This window comes from Rutidosis leptorrhynchoides, chromosome 2, assembly GCF_046630445.1.
Source record: "Rutidosis leptorrhynchoides isolate AG116_Rl617_1_P2 chromosome 2, CSIRO_AGI_Rlap_v1, whole genome shotgun sequence".
Lineage (NCBI taxonomy): Eukaryota > Viridiplantae > Streptophyta > Magnoliopsida > Asterales > Asteraceae > Rutidosis > Rutidosis leptorrhynchoides.
The window spans coordinates 474,911,589-474,929,458 of record NC_092334.1 but is presented as its reverse complement, the minus strand read 5'-3'; the positions used below and the strand labels follow the sequence as shown (position 1 = coordinate 474,929,458).

Genomic DNA, 17,870 nt, shown 5'->3' with positions numbered 1-17,870 from the left:
TGATCAATCCTTAATTAGCGATGTTACTTAATTACGGATTGAGTGCAATAAGAATGTAATGGAGGATGGAATGTTTGATGATTATTTTGGGCCCCGATGATCGTCTTTCACTTTAACTATCAAGTGATCAACCACCCCGACCCGGTCTTGATTGTTAATTAGCTTAATTCATCTTTGCGCGGTGTAAAAATCCCTTGGGCAAGATCACAAGTGGAAACTACAAAGGCTTAGGCAAAATGGCAGAGAATCAACCACCTATAAATGAGAGGCCAAGCTCTCTATTTATAGTGTTCGAGATAACCGCGATCCGCGGATTACTTATCCTTCCGCGAAAACTCAGCGGATTGAACTGCAGTCCCGATTAGTGCGAAAACACAGCTGCTATGCTTATTTTCAGCGGATACTTCATAACTTTGCATTATAATCCGCATAACTCTGCTCTTGGCTTTTGGCAAATAAAATATACATATACAATGCTATGTATATGATCATGCACAATTTTCGGAAGCTCGTGTGAAAATAGAAAATGGGGTAAAATCAATGGTGTATCGATCACCTAAGATAACCCTAAAACCAGGTTCCGTTTCAAATAAGTTCTACTACGATATCGACATGCCGAAAGGTCATATTGCTCTAAAGAGTTTCGATGCTGAAATTGTTGATGAAGCAGGGGTCTCTGTTCCTCTTCATGAAACTTATGTTCACCATTGGATTACTATAAGATACTTCGACCGTAAAGGCGTTACAAATATAAAGTCTAGTGTTAATCATGGGTTACAAACATCAGATTACATGGTTGCAGGAAATGCTGGTGTGTGTGGAGCTAAACTTCCACAGTTTTTTGGATTTGGATCTGAAACAAGAAAAACTTACGGATATATTCCCGATCCTTACGCAATCGTAGTTGGTAATCCACTTGAAGTTCCTGATGGATATGAAGAGAAATGGACGTTAAATATTCATGCAATCGACACTCGGGGTGCAGTAGATCGTTTAGGATGTACGGAATGCAGGTATTGACTAACTTTACATAAACTTCGCAAAGTCAAGGTTTTAAATCACTGGTGAAACAAAATAACAAAATAACTGGTTTATGATTTCGTATCTTTAAAAGTATGAAACAATATTATATCATAGAATAAAACTTGGAACATGTGAACGATACAAACAAACTATGGTACATTGTATACAGAGGCGACTCTGTGTGTAAGCCCGTGAGTCCCGTAGTACCACTAGTTTGGATTTTTTTTCTTTTTTTATTATTATAAAATGACCTTCAAATTGTATATGGCACCACTAAATTTAACTATATGACCAGTTATAATTTTAGGATCTATAGTTTTCGGAGGTAAACAACGACTAAAGTACTGTTTTGCAGATGTGACGTATATAATGTGACTATAAATGAATACGGTCGTCCAATAGCTCCAGATTATGTGGGAGGAATATTCTGTTGTTTCGATGGAACACATTGTCCAGTGAAAAACGGGTTTGAAATTGTTGAAAGAAACGTTTACTTGAAGTATACCGTTAAATGGCATTCTTGGGTAAACAACCCTTCTGCTTGTGCGCTTAATTTCAAACCTAAAGATGGTATAGGCTAGTTTGTAGGTTTTTTTTCTCCCGTATTTTATATCCGAAGCTTTGTCATGGGCTAAGTGGATGGGAGCTGAATTGCTTTGTCGCCGATTATTCTCGGTACTGTGATTTTTCGCTTCCATTCGGCTTGATTATTCAAGTTGTTCCAACATTGTTTAGGATGTAGAATATGGGGGTTTTTCCTACAAAATCTTGAGTCTTTCCTTGTGTTATTATGTCGAGTTGTTTCGGGATGTCTAGGTTTATATTTGTGATAAATCATGTATAGCGTCTGTTAGGTTTTTTCTTTCCCATTGTTTTCGTGATGGTTTTAATAATATAATTGTTGATCTTTCAGAAGAAAAAAAAAAATGGGTTGATTGGAGTGACTCAATTGTACCTGTTACAGTCTTTGTACTCGATATTACCGATACTTGGCAGAACACAGGGATACATGATTGCCTTGTAGGTTAATTATCTTTTGACATATATAAAACTTATCTTACTTATGAACACCTTTTTCGCGTTAATAATTAGTAAGGAAACGCTGATTCTACAGATAGAGTATGATGTTGAAAAATCTTGCACTGGAGTTGTGACTAATGATTACATCAGCAGTAAAAGGTCAAATGTGAGTATCCCTGGTGCTGGTGATGTTATTTATGGTACTGGACATCTGCATAGTGGTGGAACAGCTTCTGCTTTATATGGAGAGGTAAATTAATATTTTGGTAAAGTTTTTACTAGTGTTGTGTTTTATATATACTTTTAAAGCTAAAAGTGTGAAGTTAATTTTTTCAGGATGGACGAGTTATATGCTCGTCTAAACCTATTTACGGGTAAGGAAACAGTGCAGGAGACGAAGCTGGTTACATTGTAGGAATGACTACATGTTATCCTGAACCAGGGTCCGTGAAGATAGGTAAAGGTGAAATTTTAAAGTTGGAGAGTAATTACAGCAGTAAAATGAGCCACATAGGTGTTATGGGCCTGTTCTATCTTATGATTGCAGAAGAGCCTTATGTGATCGTAAGTGGTCCGGTTCATGTAAGATTTGTATTGTTTTTAATTTGCATACTAATAGTAATAGTAATAGTATTCGGTTTACTTTTCAATTTTTCATGGGTTCTTTTTAAATGAAAAAAGGTTGACGTACACTTTCTTGGATTTGGTATATATGCAGAATCATGAAGAATCAAATATACCCTTGTGGTTATGGGGTTCAGTTTCAGGTGTTATTGGATTGGCTATTTTTGTTGCTGTTGTAGTTGCTTACCAAAAGAGAAAGAAAAGTGAGGCTGAGTACTCATTGATTGCACAATAAAAAGATCGATTATGTCTATGATTTGAGATGTTACGTACACTAGGATGTCATATTACTACATGTCATGAACCTTGTTGGTCTGTATAATAATAAGTATATGTAATGTATACGTGAATAACTTGAGATGTACTTGTAGAATAAAAAGTTGTATTGCATTTATATAAAAGAGAGAGAATAAATTATTTATATAAACGAGAGAAAAAAGATTCTCATGTTTAATTAAAGAAAAAATTACGCCATTAGTACCCGTGGTTTGTTTACATTATCATGACAACACCTAAACTTTTATTTTTGCATAGTTGGTACCTATATTCTGTTTAACTTGCGTGGTTGGTACCCCTGATTAACTAGAGTCAAATTTTAATAGTTAACCCCTCACATGTACCATGCATGTGAGGGTATATTCGTCTATTTATACATGTCTTCCCATGATCGAAAATCAAGTCATTTAGGTGTTGTTTGTTTTCTGTATTGAAGACCTTATTATGTCTTATGTCTGCGGACGGTCAGACATTTCAATTTCAGATGGTTTGTTTTTTCGAAGACAAAAGACAAATTAAGACCTTCATAGGTCTGCAAAAAAAAGCACTAAAATAGTGCTTTCAATCTCTGAAACATTTTAACCTTGCCACCCATCTCTCTCCTTACCCTCTGAATCTTCCAACCACCCACCTCTCTCTTATCCCAAAGTTTTTAGCTACCACGATTAACTCATCACCATCGAGCAAACTACATTAACTGATTTAATAATTATAATTATTGTACCATTAACTAATTTGGATAAGCTTTAACTAGTTTTATTAATTAAAGTATAAATTAGAAACAGAGAATGGGTTTTAAGTTTAGATAGTAACAAACATGGAGATTTAAGTTTTAGTCGAAGGTCAAGATCTGTTGGTGGCTAATCATAGTTACGTATTTATCTTTCTTGTTGTAGGAAACGTAATTTAAATATTAGATGAAGAATCTTACTTTATGTTTGTTTAATAGTCGATTTTTCCAACAAAATGTCAAAATTTAGTAACAAAAGAAATGAACTTTGCAGACATAAAAACAAACAGTCTTATATCCTCAACTTGCAGGAGATGATATATCCACATTTAATTTTACTTCATCCACCATCATTTATGTTTTTTTCCCCAAAATGTCCCTGAATAATATTTAACAAAAAATTAATATAAGTTATCATTTAAGAGTATTTTAGAACATTCAGGTGGAAGGAGTAAATTTAACACCTCTCAACTTAGTAATCAACCTCCTTTCTCAATTAAAAAGTAGCATAAATCACAAAATTAGGAATGCAAAAACTTAAAACTTGAGATTGATACAAATACAAATAAACTTAAAAATTTTGGTGTTCCATATGTAGTTTTCCACAAACCTAAAACAACAAACCCAGTATGCCCAAATGGCCAAATGTTCTTTCGCACAAAAATTGTCATTATATCCAAATATTCCAGATCTGTAAATTCCCATTATTATTATTATCATATATAAAATTAATTAATTAATTTCAGTCACTAAGAATTATAACAACAAGCATTTAACAAATCGAGATTGTAACTGCAAATAAATTAAAATTATATGATACTAATAAACGATTCAACGGAAAATTCAGAAGTAAAATAAATTTGATTTATAAAACATAAAAGGTTACAGAAACAACAACAACAACAATACCCAATCCAACGAAAGTGAGGTATGGGGGAGTGAGTGTAGACAATCATTCCTCGTACCCTAGATTAGAAGGAAGTCACTACTCCACCCGCGGGTATAGAACCCGCGCCTAGATAAGGTCGTCCCTCCCTCTACTCTAGCGCAAAAGAGATTGCTTCCTAAAGGACCTCCGGCCCGAAGAGCTCATAAGAACGAAATAGAGAGGGCAAATGATACGTACCTGTACGAGTAATGAGCGCCTAACAAGAAGCAACCATACACAGTAACCATAAAGGGGACACATATAGCAGTAATGCACAACAGTAGGGCAAAGAGCATGAATAAAATAGTGTACATAACCATTTAATTTCAGGTAGACATACAGACAAACAAATTATATACATACATATATATATATATATATATATATATATATATATATATATATATATATATATATATATACCCACCCACACAGACACACACACCGATATATATATACCACACGAAAGCATGAAAAAAAAAAAAAAAAAAAACTCATGCTTAAACATAAATACACATAGATACATTCGTAGATATATATACCTAGGTACAGATACAAGACAGACAAACATACATACACCAATGCATGCACTTAGATACATAGATACATATATGGATACAAACATATACATCGGTACATATATATAGCCTAAAAATATATACATAGATACAAAGGCATATAAATCATGTAGAGGGGTATAAATAGTGTGGTTATTGAATATCTAGTTATAGTTATATATGTAGTTGTATAATATAAGTAACTAAGACAATGAAAAAAAAAAAAAAAAAAAAAAAAAACCTACTCAATAATTCTAATTCTACTCCTCCACAGGCTCCTATCAGAAGTCATGTCCTCCGTCAGTAGGAGCTCTTTCATGTCGAGCTTCAATCTATCCTCCATCCTACGTCTAGGTCTACCCCTTCTCCTTACGCCGCCAACGGCGAGGGTCTCGACTCTCCTAACTGGGGCTAAAAGTGGGCGCCTCCTAACATGCCCAAACCATCTAAGTCGTTCTTCTCTAAGTTTGTTGATGATGTTCCCAACTTCCAATTTCTCCCTAAAAACTCCATTTGGTATCATATCTAGCATGGTCTTACCACACGTCCATCTAAGCATCCTCATTTCTGTCACCTCCGTCCTCCTCTCTTGGGCCTTCGTCATTGGCCAACACTCTGATCCGTACAACATGGCTGGTCTAATTGCCACATTAAAGAATTTACCTTTCAGTTTAAGTGGGACCTTCTTGTCGCACAACACCCCTTTCGCAGCCCTCCACTTCAACCATCCTACTCATATACGATGCGTCACATCCTCATATATCCTTCCCGAAATGTGAAGCATCGAGCCTAAATATCTAAAGGACTCTTGCGGGGGTAGAATCCGATCCCCAATTCTGATATCCACTATATCGTCGTGTTCCTCTTCGCCCCCCTTGAAATCGCATCTAAGGTACTCCGATTTAAGTCTGCTAATCCGTAGGCCATTTGATTCTAAGGCGATCCTCCATTGCTCTAGCCTCCTGTTAAGCTCATCCTGAGAATCCGAAACTAATACAATATCGTCGGCGAAAATCAGGCACCATGGGATGTTGTCTTGTATCCTATGAGTCAACTCGTCTAGGATCAAAGCGAAAAGATAAGGGCTAAGGGCAGATCCCTGATGTAAACCAACCTCTACCGGGAAAAACTCTGTGTTTCCTACCGTCGTACGTACACGAGTCTTCGCCCCCTCGTACATATCTCTAATAGATCTTATATATCTACTTGGGACTCCCCTAGCATTAAGAGTCTTCCAAATCAGCTCACGCGGGACACAGTCATAAGCTTTTTCCAAGTCTAAGAACGCCATGTGTAGGTTCTTTTGCTTTTCCCTATACTTCTCCATAAGGCTTCTAACTATGTGAATCGCTTCCATCGACGAGCGTCCTGGCATGAAACCGAATTGGTTCTCTGAAACCTTTGTCTCGCGTCTGAGCCTCGTCTCGATCACTCTTTCCCAAAGCTTCATAGTATGACTGAGTAACTTTATGCCTCTATAGTTACTACATAATTGCGCATCTCCCTTGTTCTTGTAAATGGGAATAACCTCACTAAGTCTCCATTCCATAGGCATATTTGCGCTTCTAAACGTCGTGTTGAAAAGGTTTGTCAACCATCTAACCCCGTCACCTCCTAGGCACTTCCACGCCTCAATCGGAATTTGGTCTGGTCCTACTGCTTTGTTTCTCCCCATCTTTCGTAGGGCCAATCTAACTTCCTCCTGATTAATCCTCGTGCAGAAACAGTTGTTTTGAAACTCCTGAACCTCGTGGGGTTCACCGTTCCGCTCTGGTCTTCTCCTACCGAAAAGGGATGCAAAATATTCTTCCCATCTTTTCCTAATAAGGTCTTCTCTCACTATACTTTGACCTGCTACATCCTTGATATATTTGATGTTACCTAAGTCCCTCCTTCCTCGCTCCCTAGCTTTGGCTATCCTATATATGTCATTAGCTCCCTCTTTAGAGTCTAGTTTCCTATATAAGTCTTCATATGCTTTGTCTTTTGCAATTGCTACGGCCTTCTTAGCTTCTCTTTTAGCTTCTTTATATCTTTCTTCTACCCTAGTTCTCTCTTCAGGTGTCCCTTCTCCAAGAGTAATGAGCTCCCTAAACCTCGCCTGCTTTAACGCGACTTTCGATTGGACATCGTCACTAAGCCACCACGACTCTCTTCTACTCTTATGGGCTCTCGATGTCCCTATAGCCACTCCTAAGGTCTCTTTTGCCACATCTCTGATAGTGGACGCCATGCGATTCCATATCTGGTCTGCGTCCGTAGGGGCAACTTAATCCTCTTCTACACTCAATCTATTAAGAACAATCGCTCTAAAAGTCTCCGCATTCGCTCCATAGAGGTTCTTCCAAAGGATTCTAGGTTGTACAGCCCTAGCTCTCCTGCCAACTCTTCCCTTAGTGACTAGGTCCATGACCAGCAATCTGTGCTGGGAGGAGCACGTCAAAGCTGGAAGGACCTTACAGTCCCTACATGTCCTAAGTTCCCCTTTACGAAGAAGCAAAAAGACAATCTGGGTGCTGCGCCCCCCGCTATGGAATGTGGCTAACTGAGCATCCCTCTTCTTGAAGAAAGAGTTTGCTACCACCAACTCGTGGGCAATGGCAAACTCAAGAATTGAGCGCCCCTCTTCATTTCTAGGACCAAACCCAAAGCCACCATGGGCTCCCTCATAACCTTCTGCCTCCACTCCTATATGTCCATTCAGATCACCACTTATAATCAGTCGATGGTCGGCTGGGCACCCCCTCACCACCTCATCTAACAATTCCCAAAAACTCTTCTTTTCCGCATCACCTAAACCCGCATGAGGTGCGTATGCACTAATGACCGTGAAAGTCTCCTCCTTAATAATTAAACTAACCGACATAATCCTATCGCTAAACCTGCCCACGTCAACAACGTTATCTTTATGTAGTTTTCCTAAAAAGATACCTACCCCGTTCCGTGATATCCTAGAACCCGAGTACCACAACTTATAGTCCTGAATCTCTATCGCCTCTTCACCCTTCCGTATAGTCTTTTGAACACACACTATGTCTACCTTACTCTTAAGAAAGGTATCAACGAGCTCAATCCTCTTACCAATCAAGATTCCTATATTCCAACTACCCACTCTAATCCTACCAACGGTGGCTACCCTACAACCTCCTCTAACCCCTCTAGGCCTACCCGCCCCTAAAACAGGAGAACATGACCTCAAGTGACCATAACTCTGCGTAGGATCTATATTACTTTGTGCACTAAAAAGATGACCAAGTACAAGCTAAACAATAAGAATAAGATAAATTCGTATAAATTGTAAATTATAATATTTAGAACTAAAAAGGGATATATAAAAGTAAGTTATACTATAATATAAATTACAACTAGGCGGTATATAAATATATAAGAATAATATATAATCCAATATAGTCAAATAGGAGAGAAAGAAAGGAAAAAAAAATATATATATATATGTATATATAAGAAGAATTTATACCCAATGGAAAATACTTAATAAATTTATAAAAAAATCTATTAGATGGAAACTTAATATACTATAGCTACAAAAATATTACTCGTAATACGGGGAAAGCACAGGTTGTAAAGGCGTAAAAAAAAGACAAACAACATAAAAGTTTAAGTTATGAAAACCAAATAGAAATTATACAGTAAGGTTGGCTACAGAAAAGTTAGGTTATGGAGAAGAGAAATTTAAGGGTCAGAGAAAACAAACACAGCCTTATGAGGATGAAGGAGTTCCGGCAGCAGCGGCTCCCGACGGCAAAGAGGTAGCAGCAAACAGCGACTTAGCTAGGTTTCTGGATCGAGAGGACTTTTGTTACAGGCTCCGTTATATTACCTGCGAGAAAAAAAAAAAGTGACCGGGAACTATTCCGGCGACCTGAGATGCGGCGCGTGGTGGCGCGTTGCGAGAGGTTTGCCGGCGAAAGTTATACTCTCAGGTTCGGAAAATTGCTGCGATTTTGATGGTGCCGGTGACGGCTTCTAATTTGATCCAAGCTAAGAGCAATTTAAGTTTAAATGTAATAGGTGGTTGTTTGCTTTTTGGGGTGGAGCAAGACAGAGAGAAAGAGAGACGTTAGAAGAGAGAGACTTAGTAACATGCGGTACAAAAGGTTACAGAAAATCATTAGTAATTAGTAGATTAGAGAAGAAAGTACCTCAAACGTTTTTAATTCTCAGCTAAATTGTATCAATCGACAGCTCAACGAACTCGATTAGCCTCAGAATTTACTAAATTCGAAGACTACAATATTATACTCCGTAGCACATATGCGTACAATCAAACAATCATGTAAATGATTGAACAAGATAAAATCTACGATCGATTAAGCCACTTTATAACTCTGAACAAAAGATACGAGTGACAATAGATACAGATCCGTATATCTATATGTATGTGTTGTTTCTCTCTCAAAATCTGTTTGTGTCTCTCTCTAGATGTGGATCTAATTTTGATCAGTGAATACGTGGTGATGATCTGATTTTAGTTATGATTTAATTTGAAGCCAAATAACTGTAAAGAAATTAGGGTTCATGATTGTTTGTGATAAACGGACGAATATACCCTCACATGCCTGACACATGTGAGGGGTTAATCATTAAAATTTAACTCCAGTTAGTCAGGGGTACCAACCACGCAAGTTAAACAAAACCTAGGTACCAACTACGCAAAAATAAAAGTTTACGTGTTCTCATGATAATGTAAACAAACCACAGGTACCAACGGCGTAATTTTTTCTTAATTAAATACACAGTGAAAGTATCACATATGTAATGTTTAATTTTGGGCAAATTCCACCTAATACTTTTATTTAAGTTTTCTATTTTAAGTGATCTATGTTTATTTTACGTTTAAATAATTGTTTTATCTAATGTTAATCAAAAAAGAATATTGTTATCAGTGACGGATCTTGAATGAAATTATCAGGGTGGCCGAAATCATTTCCTAAAGTATTAGAAGAGCCCGTATATAATTTTTTTAATCCGCCCTATATACCAAAATTTATAGTAACACACAATTTTTATATAAAATTATGGTAACAATTCAATTTTTTTGAAGGGGCCTTGACCCACCCATACTCCCCTTATGTTCCGTCCTTGATTATTACTTTTAAGTTAGATATCATTAAAAAAATTAACGATAATCTATTTTTTAAAGTATATCATATGCAACACTTTGATCATTTTTTTTAAGAAATTTTTTTATACGAAGACGAGTAATACCCAAACCGCCCATATATCTAGGGACACACACCGAATCCCTTTAGACAATACACTTTTTCTTTTTCTAACAATCACCTCTTCAAAGAAAATTTCTCCGATATTTTTTTAATTTTCGGATGACAATATTAGGCACTTTATAAATGGGCATATAATGAAGTGAAAGATTTGAAATAACCTCCTTCACACCAAAAGAAAAAGAAAGACATCCAATCTTCCATCCCGCAAGTTTGCTTTTGAACTTTTTGAACGGTTTCTAGAAATACCGATCGGAATACCTAAATATTCGATAGAAAAAACCCCAAGTTTGCAATTAAAAATGGCGCACTAGAAACATAAATATCATAAAGAGTAGTGATAGAATTCATTTGTAATCCGTAAGCTTAAAAAAACAAAAAAAAAAAAAATTTACTTTTGATGCGGTTCAATTCTTGTATAGAAGGGTGTGGGAGGATGGACTAAAGAGGGGAAATAAATGGTGGTAGATGAATGGATTAAATGCACTTAGGTGAAAAATCAAAGAGGTGGGTGAGGGTTGTTGACGGTGGTAGATGAAGGTGGGACGTGGCCACGTGAGAGGAAGTGGAGATTTCAAAAAATTTGGGTGAGTGGGGTTCCCAATTGCGACTCTCTTGAGAATTCGACTTTGACATTTATGTCTTTTTGGTGTATGTTGTTTCAAGCTACATCACTAAAAAAATCGTACAATTAATTTCACAAACAAATAAACAAATTGACCCAAACTTCTACACACCATTCGAGTGTACGCAAATATCGATCGAAACTTGAACCCTTGCTAGATTTTATTTTCAAAGTAATTGAAGTCAAGGGACAACAATGTATTCACTTTGTAATAAAGGTCTACTAGTGTTCTTATTATTGATGATATGTACTCAATTTTCGGAAGCTCGTGTGAAGGTAGAAAATGGAATAAAATCAATGGTGTATCTATCACCTAAGATAAGCCTAAAACCAGGTTCCGTATCAAATAAGTTCTACTACGATATCGACTTCCCGAAAGGTCATATTGCTATAAAGAGTTTCGATGCTGAAGTTGTTGATGAAGCAGGGGTCTCTGTTCCTCTTCATGAAACTTATCTCCACCATTGGGTTGCCGTAAGATACTATCTGAAAGTTTCCAGCCTACAATCTAGAAGCTCACCTTCTAGATGTTCAAAGTAGCCTTCTTTGAACACCATGTAGAAGAAGCAAAGATGAACACGATGACGGCCGCCCACCATCTCTGTTCACACCCTTCCACCGCCATAGAATTTTTACTATAAATAGAGGTGCAAACCTCAATTGTAAATCATCCTAAATCACTCAGAGAAGTGTAATCACAACCTAGAGAGTGTGTGTGAGTTTGAGAGTTTTTTTTGTAAGAGTTTTGTAATACTCTGTAAATCTATTCTTGTGAGTAATAGAGTTGTTTTTCTCTCAAATTTATATCTCTCAACGTCCAGGCGATCCCCTCTTCCTAACAAGTGGTATCAAGAGCTTGGTTAGAGACGTTGGTCGAGTTTTGGGTTTTCTGAAGTTTTCTCAAAATCCAATTTTGAGTATACCATTGGATTCGTCTCGTCGAACCGAGTCCAACGCAAAAAACGGTGATTTAAACGGAGTTATAACGAGCCCAGAAAACGCGGTCAAAGTTTGGTCAACTCGCCGGAATCTCGCCGGAGAAGACGACCAGTGCCGGAATTTTCGCCGGAGAAGACGATCACTGTAGCAATTCACTGTAGCAACTGGCGGCACTGTAGCAATTCACTGTAGCGGTACTGTAGAGGTACTGTAGCAATTCTGAAATTTTACAATTTGGTCCCTGAAATTTTCATAATTTCATTTTTTGGTCCCTGAAGTTTATAACAAATTATAATTTTGCCCCGTAAGTGGAATTTAAGTCGCGAAGTGTCTATTCCACCATTTTCAACCGTTCCGGACACAACGGTGATCTCTGTTTTCTACAATTCAACCCCGTTTGTGTTGAAAAATTATTTGTAAGGTGATAATGTCCACAGAAGAGTCAACATCATCTTTCGGAGCTATGATTATGCTCACAGCCACAAATTACACGCTGTGGAAACCTCGGATGGAAGATCTCCTCAGCTGTAAAGATTTGTTCGATCCTATTGAATTGAAGGGTATAAACCCTGATTCTGCCAAAGAGAAAGAGTGGAAGAAATCAAACCGAAAAACTATTGGTCAGATCCGTCAATGGATTGATCATAGTGTCTTCCACCATGTTGCACAAGAGACAGACGCATATGTCCTCTGGAAAAGGTTGGAGGACATGTACCAGGCCAAGACTGCTCGGAATAAAGCCCTGCTGATGAGGCGTTTAGTCAACATGAAGCTCAAAAGTGGAACTTCAGTTGCCGAGCATACCAGTGAGTTTCAGAGCTTGGTCAACCAGTTATCGTCTGTAGAGATGCCGCTTGGCGATGAAGTTCAGGCGCTACTGCCACTTAGTTCCCTTCCCGATAGTTGGGAAACGCTGGTAGTAACACTCAGCAACTCAGCCCCGAATGGCAAACTTACCATGTCAATGGTCAAGGATGCCCTATTCAGTGAAGAGGCAAGGAGAAAAGACATGGGCACAGATCAGACCCATGCCTTTGTCACAGAGAATCGGGGGAGACAGCGAATGAGTAGCAAAAATAAATGGAGAGGCAGAAGCAAGAGCAGGGGCAGGTCAGCTGATGGCAGAAAACCAACATATAAATGCCATCATTGTGGATTAGAGGGACATATGAAGAAGAACTGCTATAGATTAAAAGAGGAACAAGGTCAAAGCAGTTCACAGCCGAAGAATAAGGGTGGAGAAACATTAGTGACTATCTCTGGTGATGTAGCTTATTGTTCAACCCATGATGAGACATGCCTTCACGTCTCACGAGAAGAAACAGAATGGGTGGTAGATACTGCAGCTTCCTACCACGTGACTCCATACAAGGAATACTTCACAACATACAAAGCTGGTGACTTTGGAGTTGTGAAGATGGGAAATTCCAGTTCCGCTGAGATTGTCGGAATTGGTGATGTCAAGATAAAGACAAGTTCCGGGAGCACAATCACTCTGAAGGATGTCCGCCATGTGCCAGATCTTCGGCTGAATTTACTTTCTGGAGTAGCTCTAGACAAACAGGGCTATGATAGTCATTTCAGTAGAGGTACATGGAAATTGTCAAGAGGCGCTATGAGAGTCGCTCGAGGACATATTTGTGGCACATTATACAAAACTCATGTGAAGATTTGTACAGACGGCCTTAATGTTGCAGAAAAAGAGGCGTCACAAAATTTATGGCACCAGAGACTCGGTCACATGAGTGAGAAAGGGTTGTCTACCCTAATAAAGAAGGAACTTATCAATGTAGACAAGGATGCTGCACTAAATCCTTACAATCATTATCTGTTTGGTAAGCAACATAGAGTCTCGTTTAATTCCTCTTCAACGAGAAGATCAGAGTTACTTAGTCTGGTACACTCTGATGTTTGCGGTCCCTTGGAGGTTGAATCAATTGGCGGCAACCGATACTTTCTAACGTTTATCGATGATGCTTCTCGAAAGGTGTGGGTGTATTTCTTACGGACGAAGGACCAAGTTTTCGATTACTTCAAACAGTTCCATGTCATGGTAGAACGTGAGACATGAAAGAAGTTAAAGTGTCTTCGATCCGACAACGGCGGTGAATACTCTTCCAGGCAGTTCGATGCCTATTGCAGATCATATGGCATCCGACATGAGAAGACAGTTCTACGTACCCCTCAACACAATGGTATAGCAGAAAGAATGAACCGAACAATCATGGAACGTGTTCGAAGCTTGCTCAGTATGGCCAAACTGCCAAAGCCATTCTGGGGAGAAGCAGTCAGAGCTGCATGTTACTTGATCAACCGATCTCCATCAGTACCACTGAATTTTGAAGTTCCGGAGAAACTTTGGTCTGGAAAGGACCCATCATACTCTCACTTAAGAGTATTTGGATGTTTGGCGTACGCACATGTATTCAAGGAGCTCAGGCAGAAGCTGGATGCAAGGACCACTCCATGCATATTCATAGGCTATGGAGATGAAGAATTTGGATACAGATTATGGGATCCAAAGGAGAAAAAGGTGATCAGAAGTAGGGACGTGGTGTTCCATGAAAGCCAGACAATAGAAGATATTGAAAAACCCACAATATCTCAGAAGTCAAATGTTGCTGCTCAGGTGCCAGAGGCAAAAACGGAATCATTCATGAGAAATGAATTTTCAGTGCAAGAAGAAATGCCAGAAGTAGAAGATAATGAGGAAAATGACGGTGCTGAGCAGGGGGAGCCACAACCCCATCTGCCAGACGTTCTAGCACCATCACAAGGTCAAGATGATGGTGGATCTCCTCAGAATGTTCCAGAAGTTCGTAGATCTGAACGAGGTCGGATTCCCTCGAGTAGATATCCAGAATCTGAGTACTTTCTACTTACTGAAGATGGAGAACCGGAGAGTTTTCATGAAGCAGTAACTCATAAGGATAAAGAAAAATGGTTGCTCGCAATGCAGGATGAGATGGATTCTCTGCAGAAAAATCAAACTTATGAGATTGTAGAACTTCCACGCGGGAAGAAGGCACTGAAAAATAAATGGGTGTTCAAGCTGAAAAAGGATGGTAGTGAAAAAGTGGTGTGATAATGCTAAAAACGAACATATAATTCATAGCATTATTCCTCAAGAACGACAAGCTTTTAGTTGCAATTGTTCTATTTACAAGTGATATTCGTTTAAATAATAAAAGGTGAAGACAAAAGACAGATTCGACGAATCGAAGACGCAAACGATCAAAAAGCTCAAAAGTACAAAAGACAATCAAAAAGGTTCCAATTATTGATAAGAAACGTCTCGAAATTACAAGAGTACAAGATTCAAAACGCAAAGTACAAGATATTAAATTGTACGCAAGGACGTTCGAAAATCCGGAACCGGGACATGAGTCAACTTTCAACGCTCGACGCAACGGACTAAAAATTACAAATCAACTATGCACATATATATAATATAATATTTAAATAATTCTTATAATTATTTAATATATTATATATATTTATAAATCCGTCGGCAAGAAAGACTCCAAAGTATCTGAGCTGTAAATTCAAACTCCGCGAGTCGCGGAGCCCCAATTTCAGAAAATCCCTATAAAGCTCGCGCATTCTGATCGTAATCATCATCTTTTTTCTTCTTCTCCTCATACGTAAAATATATATATATATTTATAATTTATATTTTAATTTTAATTATAATTCTAATAATAAGGGTATGTTAGCGAATGTTGTAAGGGTGTAAGTCGAAATTCTGTCCGTGTAACGCTACGCTATTTTTAATCATTGTAAGTTATGTTCAACCTTTTTATATTAATGTCTCGTAGCTAAGTTATTATTATGCTTATTTAATCCGAAGTAATCATGATGTTGGGCTAATTACTAAAATTGGGTAATTGGGCTTTGTACCATAATTGGGGTTTGGACAAAAGAACGACACTTGTGGAAATTAGACTATGAGCTATTAATGGGTTTTATATTAACTAAACAATACCTTGTTAATTTAATATACAAACTTATAATTCGACGTATTTATATATAACCACATACGCTTGACTGGGTACGGTGGGCGGGTTATCTATAAATACCAATAATTATTCATTTTACCGGATACGGAACTGGATTAATAGTTAATAAACTTGTTGAAACAGGGGTGAATTACATTCAAGGGTAATTGGTGTAATTGTTAACAAAGTAGTAAAACTTTGGTTTACACGCAGTCGATAACCTGGTGTATTCATTAAACAAAGTATTAAAACCTTGTTACAATTCGAATCCCCAATTAGTTGGAATATTTGACTTCGGGAATAAGAATAATTTGACGAAGGCTTTCGCTCTTTATATTTATGACTGATGGATTATTATGGACAAATCCGTATGGACATATTAAATAATCCAGGACAAAGGACAATTAACCCATGGGCATAAAACTAAAATCAACACGTCAAACATCATGATTACGGAAGTTTAAATAAGCATAATTCTTTTATTTCATATTTAATTTCCTTTATTTTATATTTAATTGCACTTCTAATTATCGCATTTTTATTGTTATTGTATTTAATTGCACTTTTAATTATCGTACTTTTTAATTATCGCAAGTTTATTTTATCGCACTTTTATTATTCGCAATTTCATTATCGTTATTTACTTTATGCTTTAATTTAAAAGTCTTGTATTTATTTGGTTTTAACTGCGACTAAAGTTTTAAAATCGACAAACCGGTCATTAAACGGTAAAAACCCCCCTTTATAATAATAATATTACTTATATATATATATATTTGTATTTTTATAAAAGTAAACTAATATAGCGTTGAGCTTTGTTTAAAAAAGATTCCCTGTAGAACGAACCGGACTTACTAAAAACTACACTACTGTACGATTAGGTACACTGCCTATAAGTGTTGTAGCAAGGTTTAAGTATATCCGTTCTCTAAATAAATAAATATCTTGTGTAAAATTGTATCGTATTTAATAGTATTTTCTGCTAAAATTTAATAGTATTTTATACCCCTTAGCTTTGACATCAAGTATTTTTGGCGCCGCTGCCGGGGAAATCTTAAACGCCGGAAGCGCAACGCTAATAAAAAAAAAGATTTTTAGTTAACTTTTATTAAAATTCGTTTTTGTAAAAATACGTTTTAATTATTCAAAAAAAATATAAAAAGAAAAATTTATATATTTTTAAAATTTTGTTAAATATTTAAGTTTTAGAAAGTTTCTTTATTTTTATTTTATAAAAATATAAGTTTTATTTAAGTATTTTGTTTTTATTTAAAAAAAAAAATCAAAAACCAAAAAAAAATATATATATATATATAATCCTAGTTTTAAGATTTTTATTTATAAAATTATAAAATATTTCTATTTAGATATAAGTTTTTATTATATAAATACTTTTATTAAAACAGAAAATTAAAAACAAAAAAAAAAAAAACAAAAAAACGCGTCGAGTTTTAAACTGTTCCAGGGTTGAATTTTGAAACCCCGCGACTCGCGGGGTTTGTTGTTTGAAATACCGCGACTCGCGGAGTAATTCTGACACCGAAAGAAACCCTACTGCAATTAATCACGGAGTAATTATTAATTAATTATTATTATAAACCCTAATTATTATTATTATTATAATTAGTTTTATTTTAATTTAAGTTTTATTTAATTTATATTTTAGTTTATTAAGTTTAATTAAATTGTAAAATTAATAGTTTAATAAAATAAATAATATAAAAATAATATTTTTATAAAAATTGTACTTTTTACAACTTTTTGTATATTTTTATATTTTGTCCCTTTTTAATTGTTTTAGCATAATATTTGTATTTTTCGCTTATATTTAGTTTTAAACTTAGTTTTTGCCATAGTTATTTTTTACTTCTAGATTTTTAGGCTTTGATGTAGAATTCCTTAAGTTT

At 36.5% G+C, this 17,870-nt stretch overlaps 3 protein-coding genes across 3 annotated transcripts in view; 2 read left to right on the top strand and 1 right to left on the bottom strand.

Moving 5' to 3' along the window:
* The first annotated feature begins 383 nt into the window (after positions 1-383).
* LOC139889405 (uncharacterized) lies at positions 384-2,421 on the top strand. Its single transcript, XM_071872359.1, has 6 exons — positions 384-444; positions 524-1,013; positions 1,379-1,531; positions 1,947-2,043; positions 2,138-2,293; positions 2,380-2,421. The coding sequence occupies exons 1-6, from the start codon at positions 384-386 to the stop codon at positions 2,419-2,421; spliced, it is 999 nt and encodes a 332-aa protein (XP_071728460.1).
* Positions 2,422-7,427: 5,006 nt separating this feature from the next.
* On the bottom strand, positions 7,428-9,747 carry LOC139889403 (uncharacterized). Its single transcript, XM_071872358.1, has 2 exons — positions 9,739-9,747; positions 7,428-8,420 (listed from the first exon to the last, which is right to left on the bottom strand). Exons 1-2 carry the CDS (start codon positions 9,745-9,747, stop codon positions 7,428-7,430), a joined length of 1,002 nt encoding a protein of 333 aa, XP_071728459.1.
* A 1,365-nt stretch (positions 9,748-11,112) lies between these two features.
* LOC139889402 (uncharacterized) overlaps positions 11,113-17,870 on the top strand; it is a 46,309-nt gene continuing 39,551 nt past the window's right edge. The window contains exon 1 of the mRNA XM_071872357.1: positions 11,113-11,513. Coding sequence (XP_071728458.1) covers positions 11,222-11,513 — 292 coding nt within the window. The 5' untranslated portion in view covers positions 11,113-11,221. The remainder of the gene's footprint in view (positions 11,514-17,870) is intronic.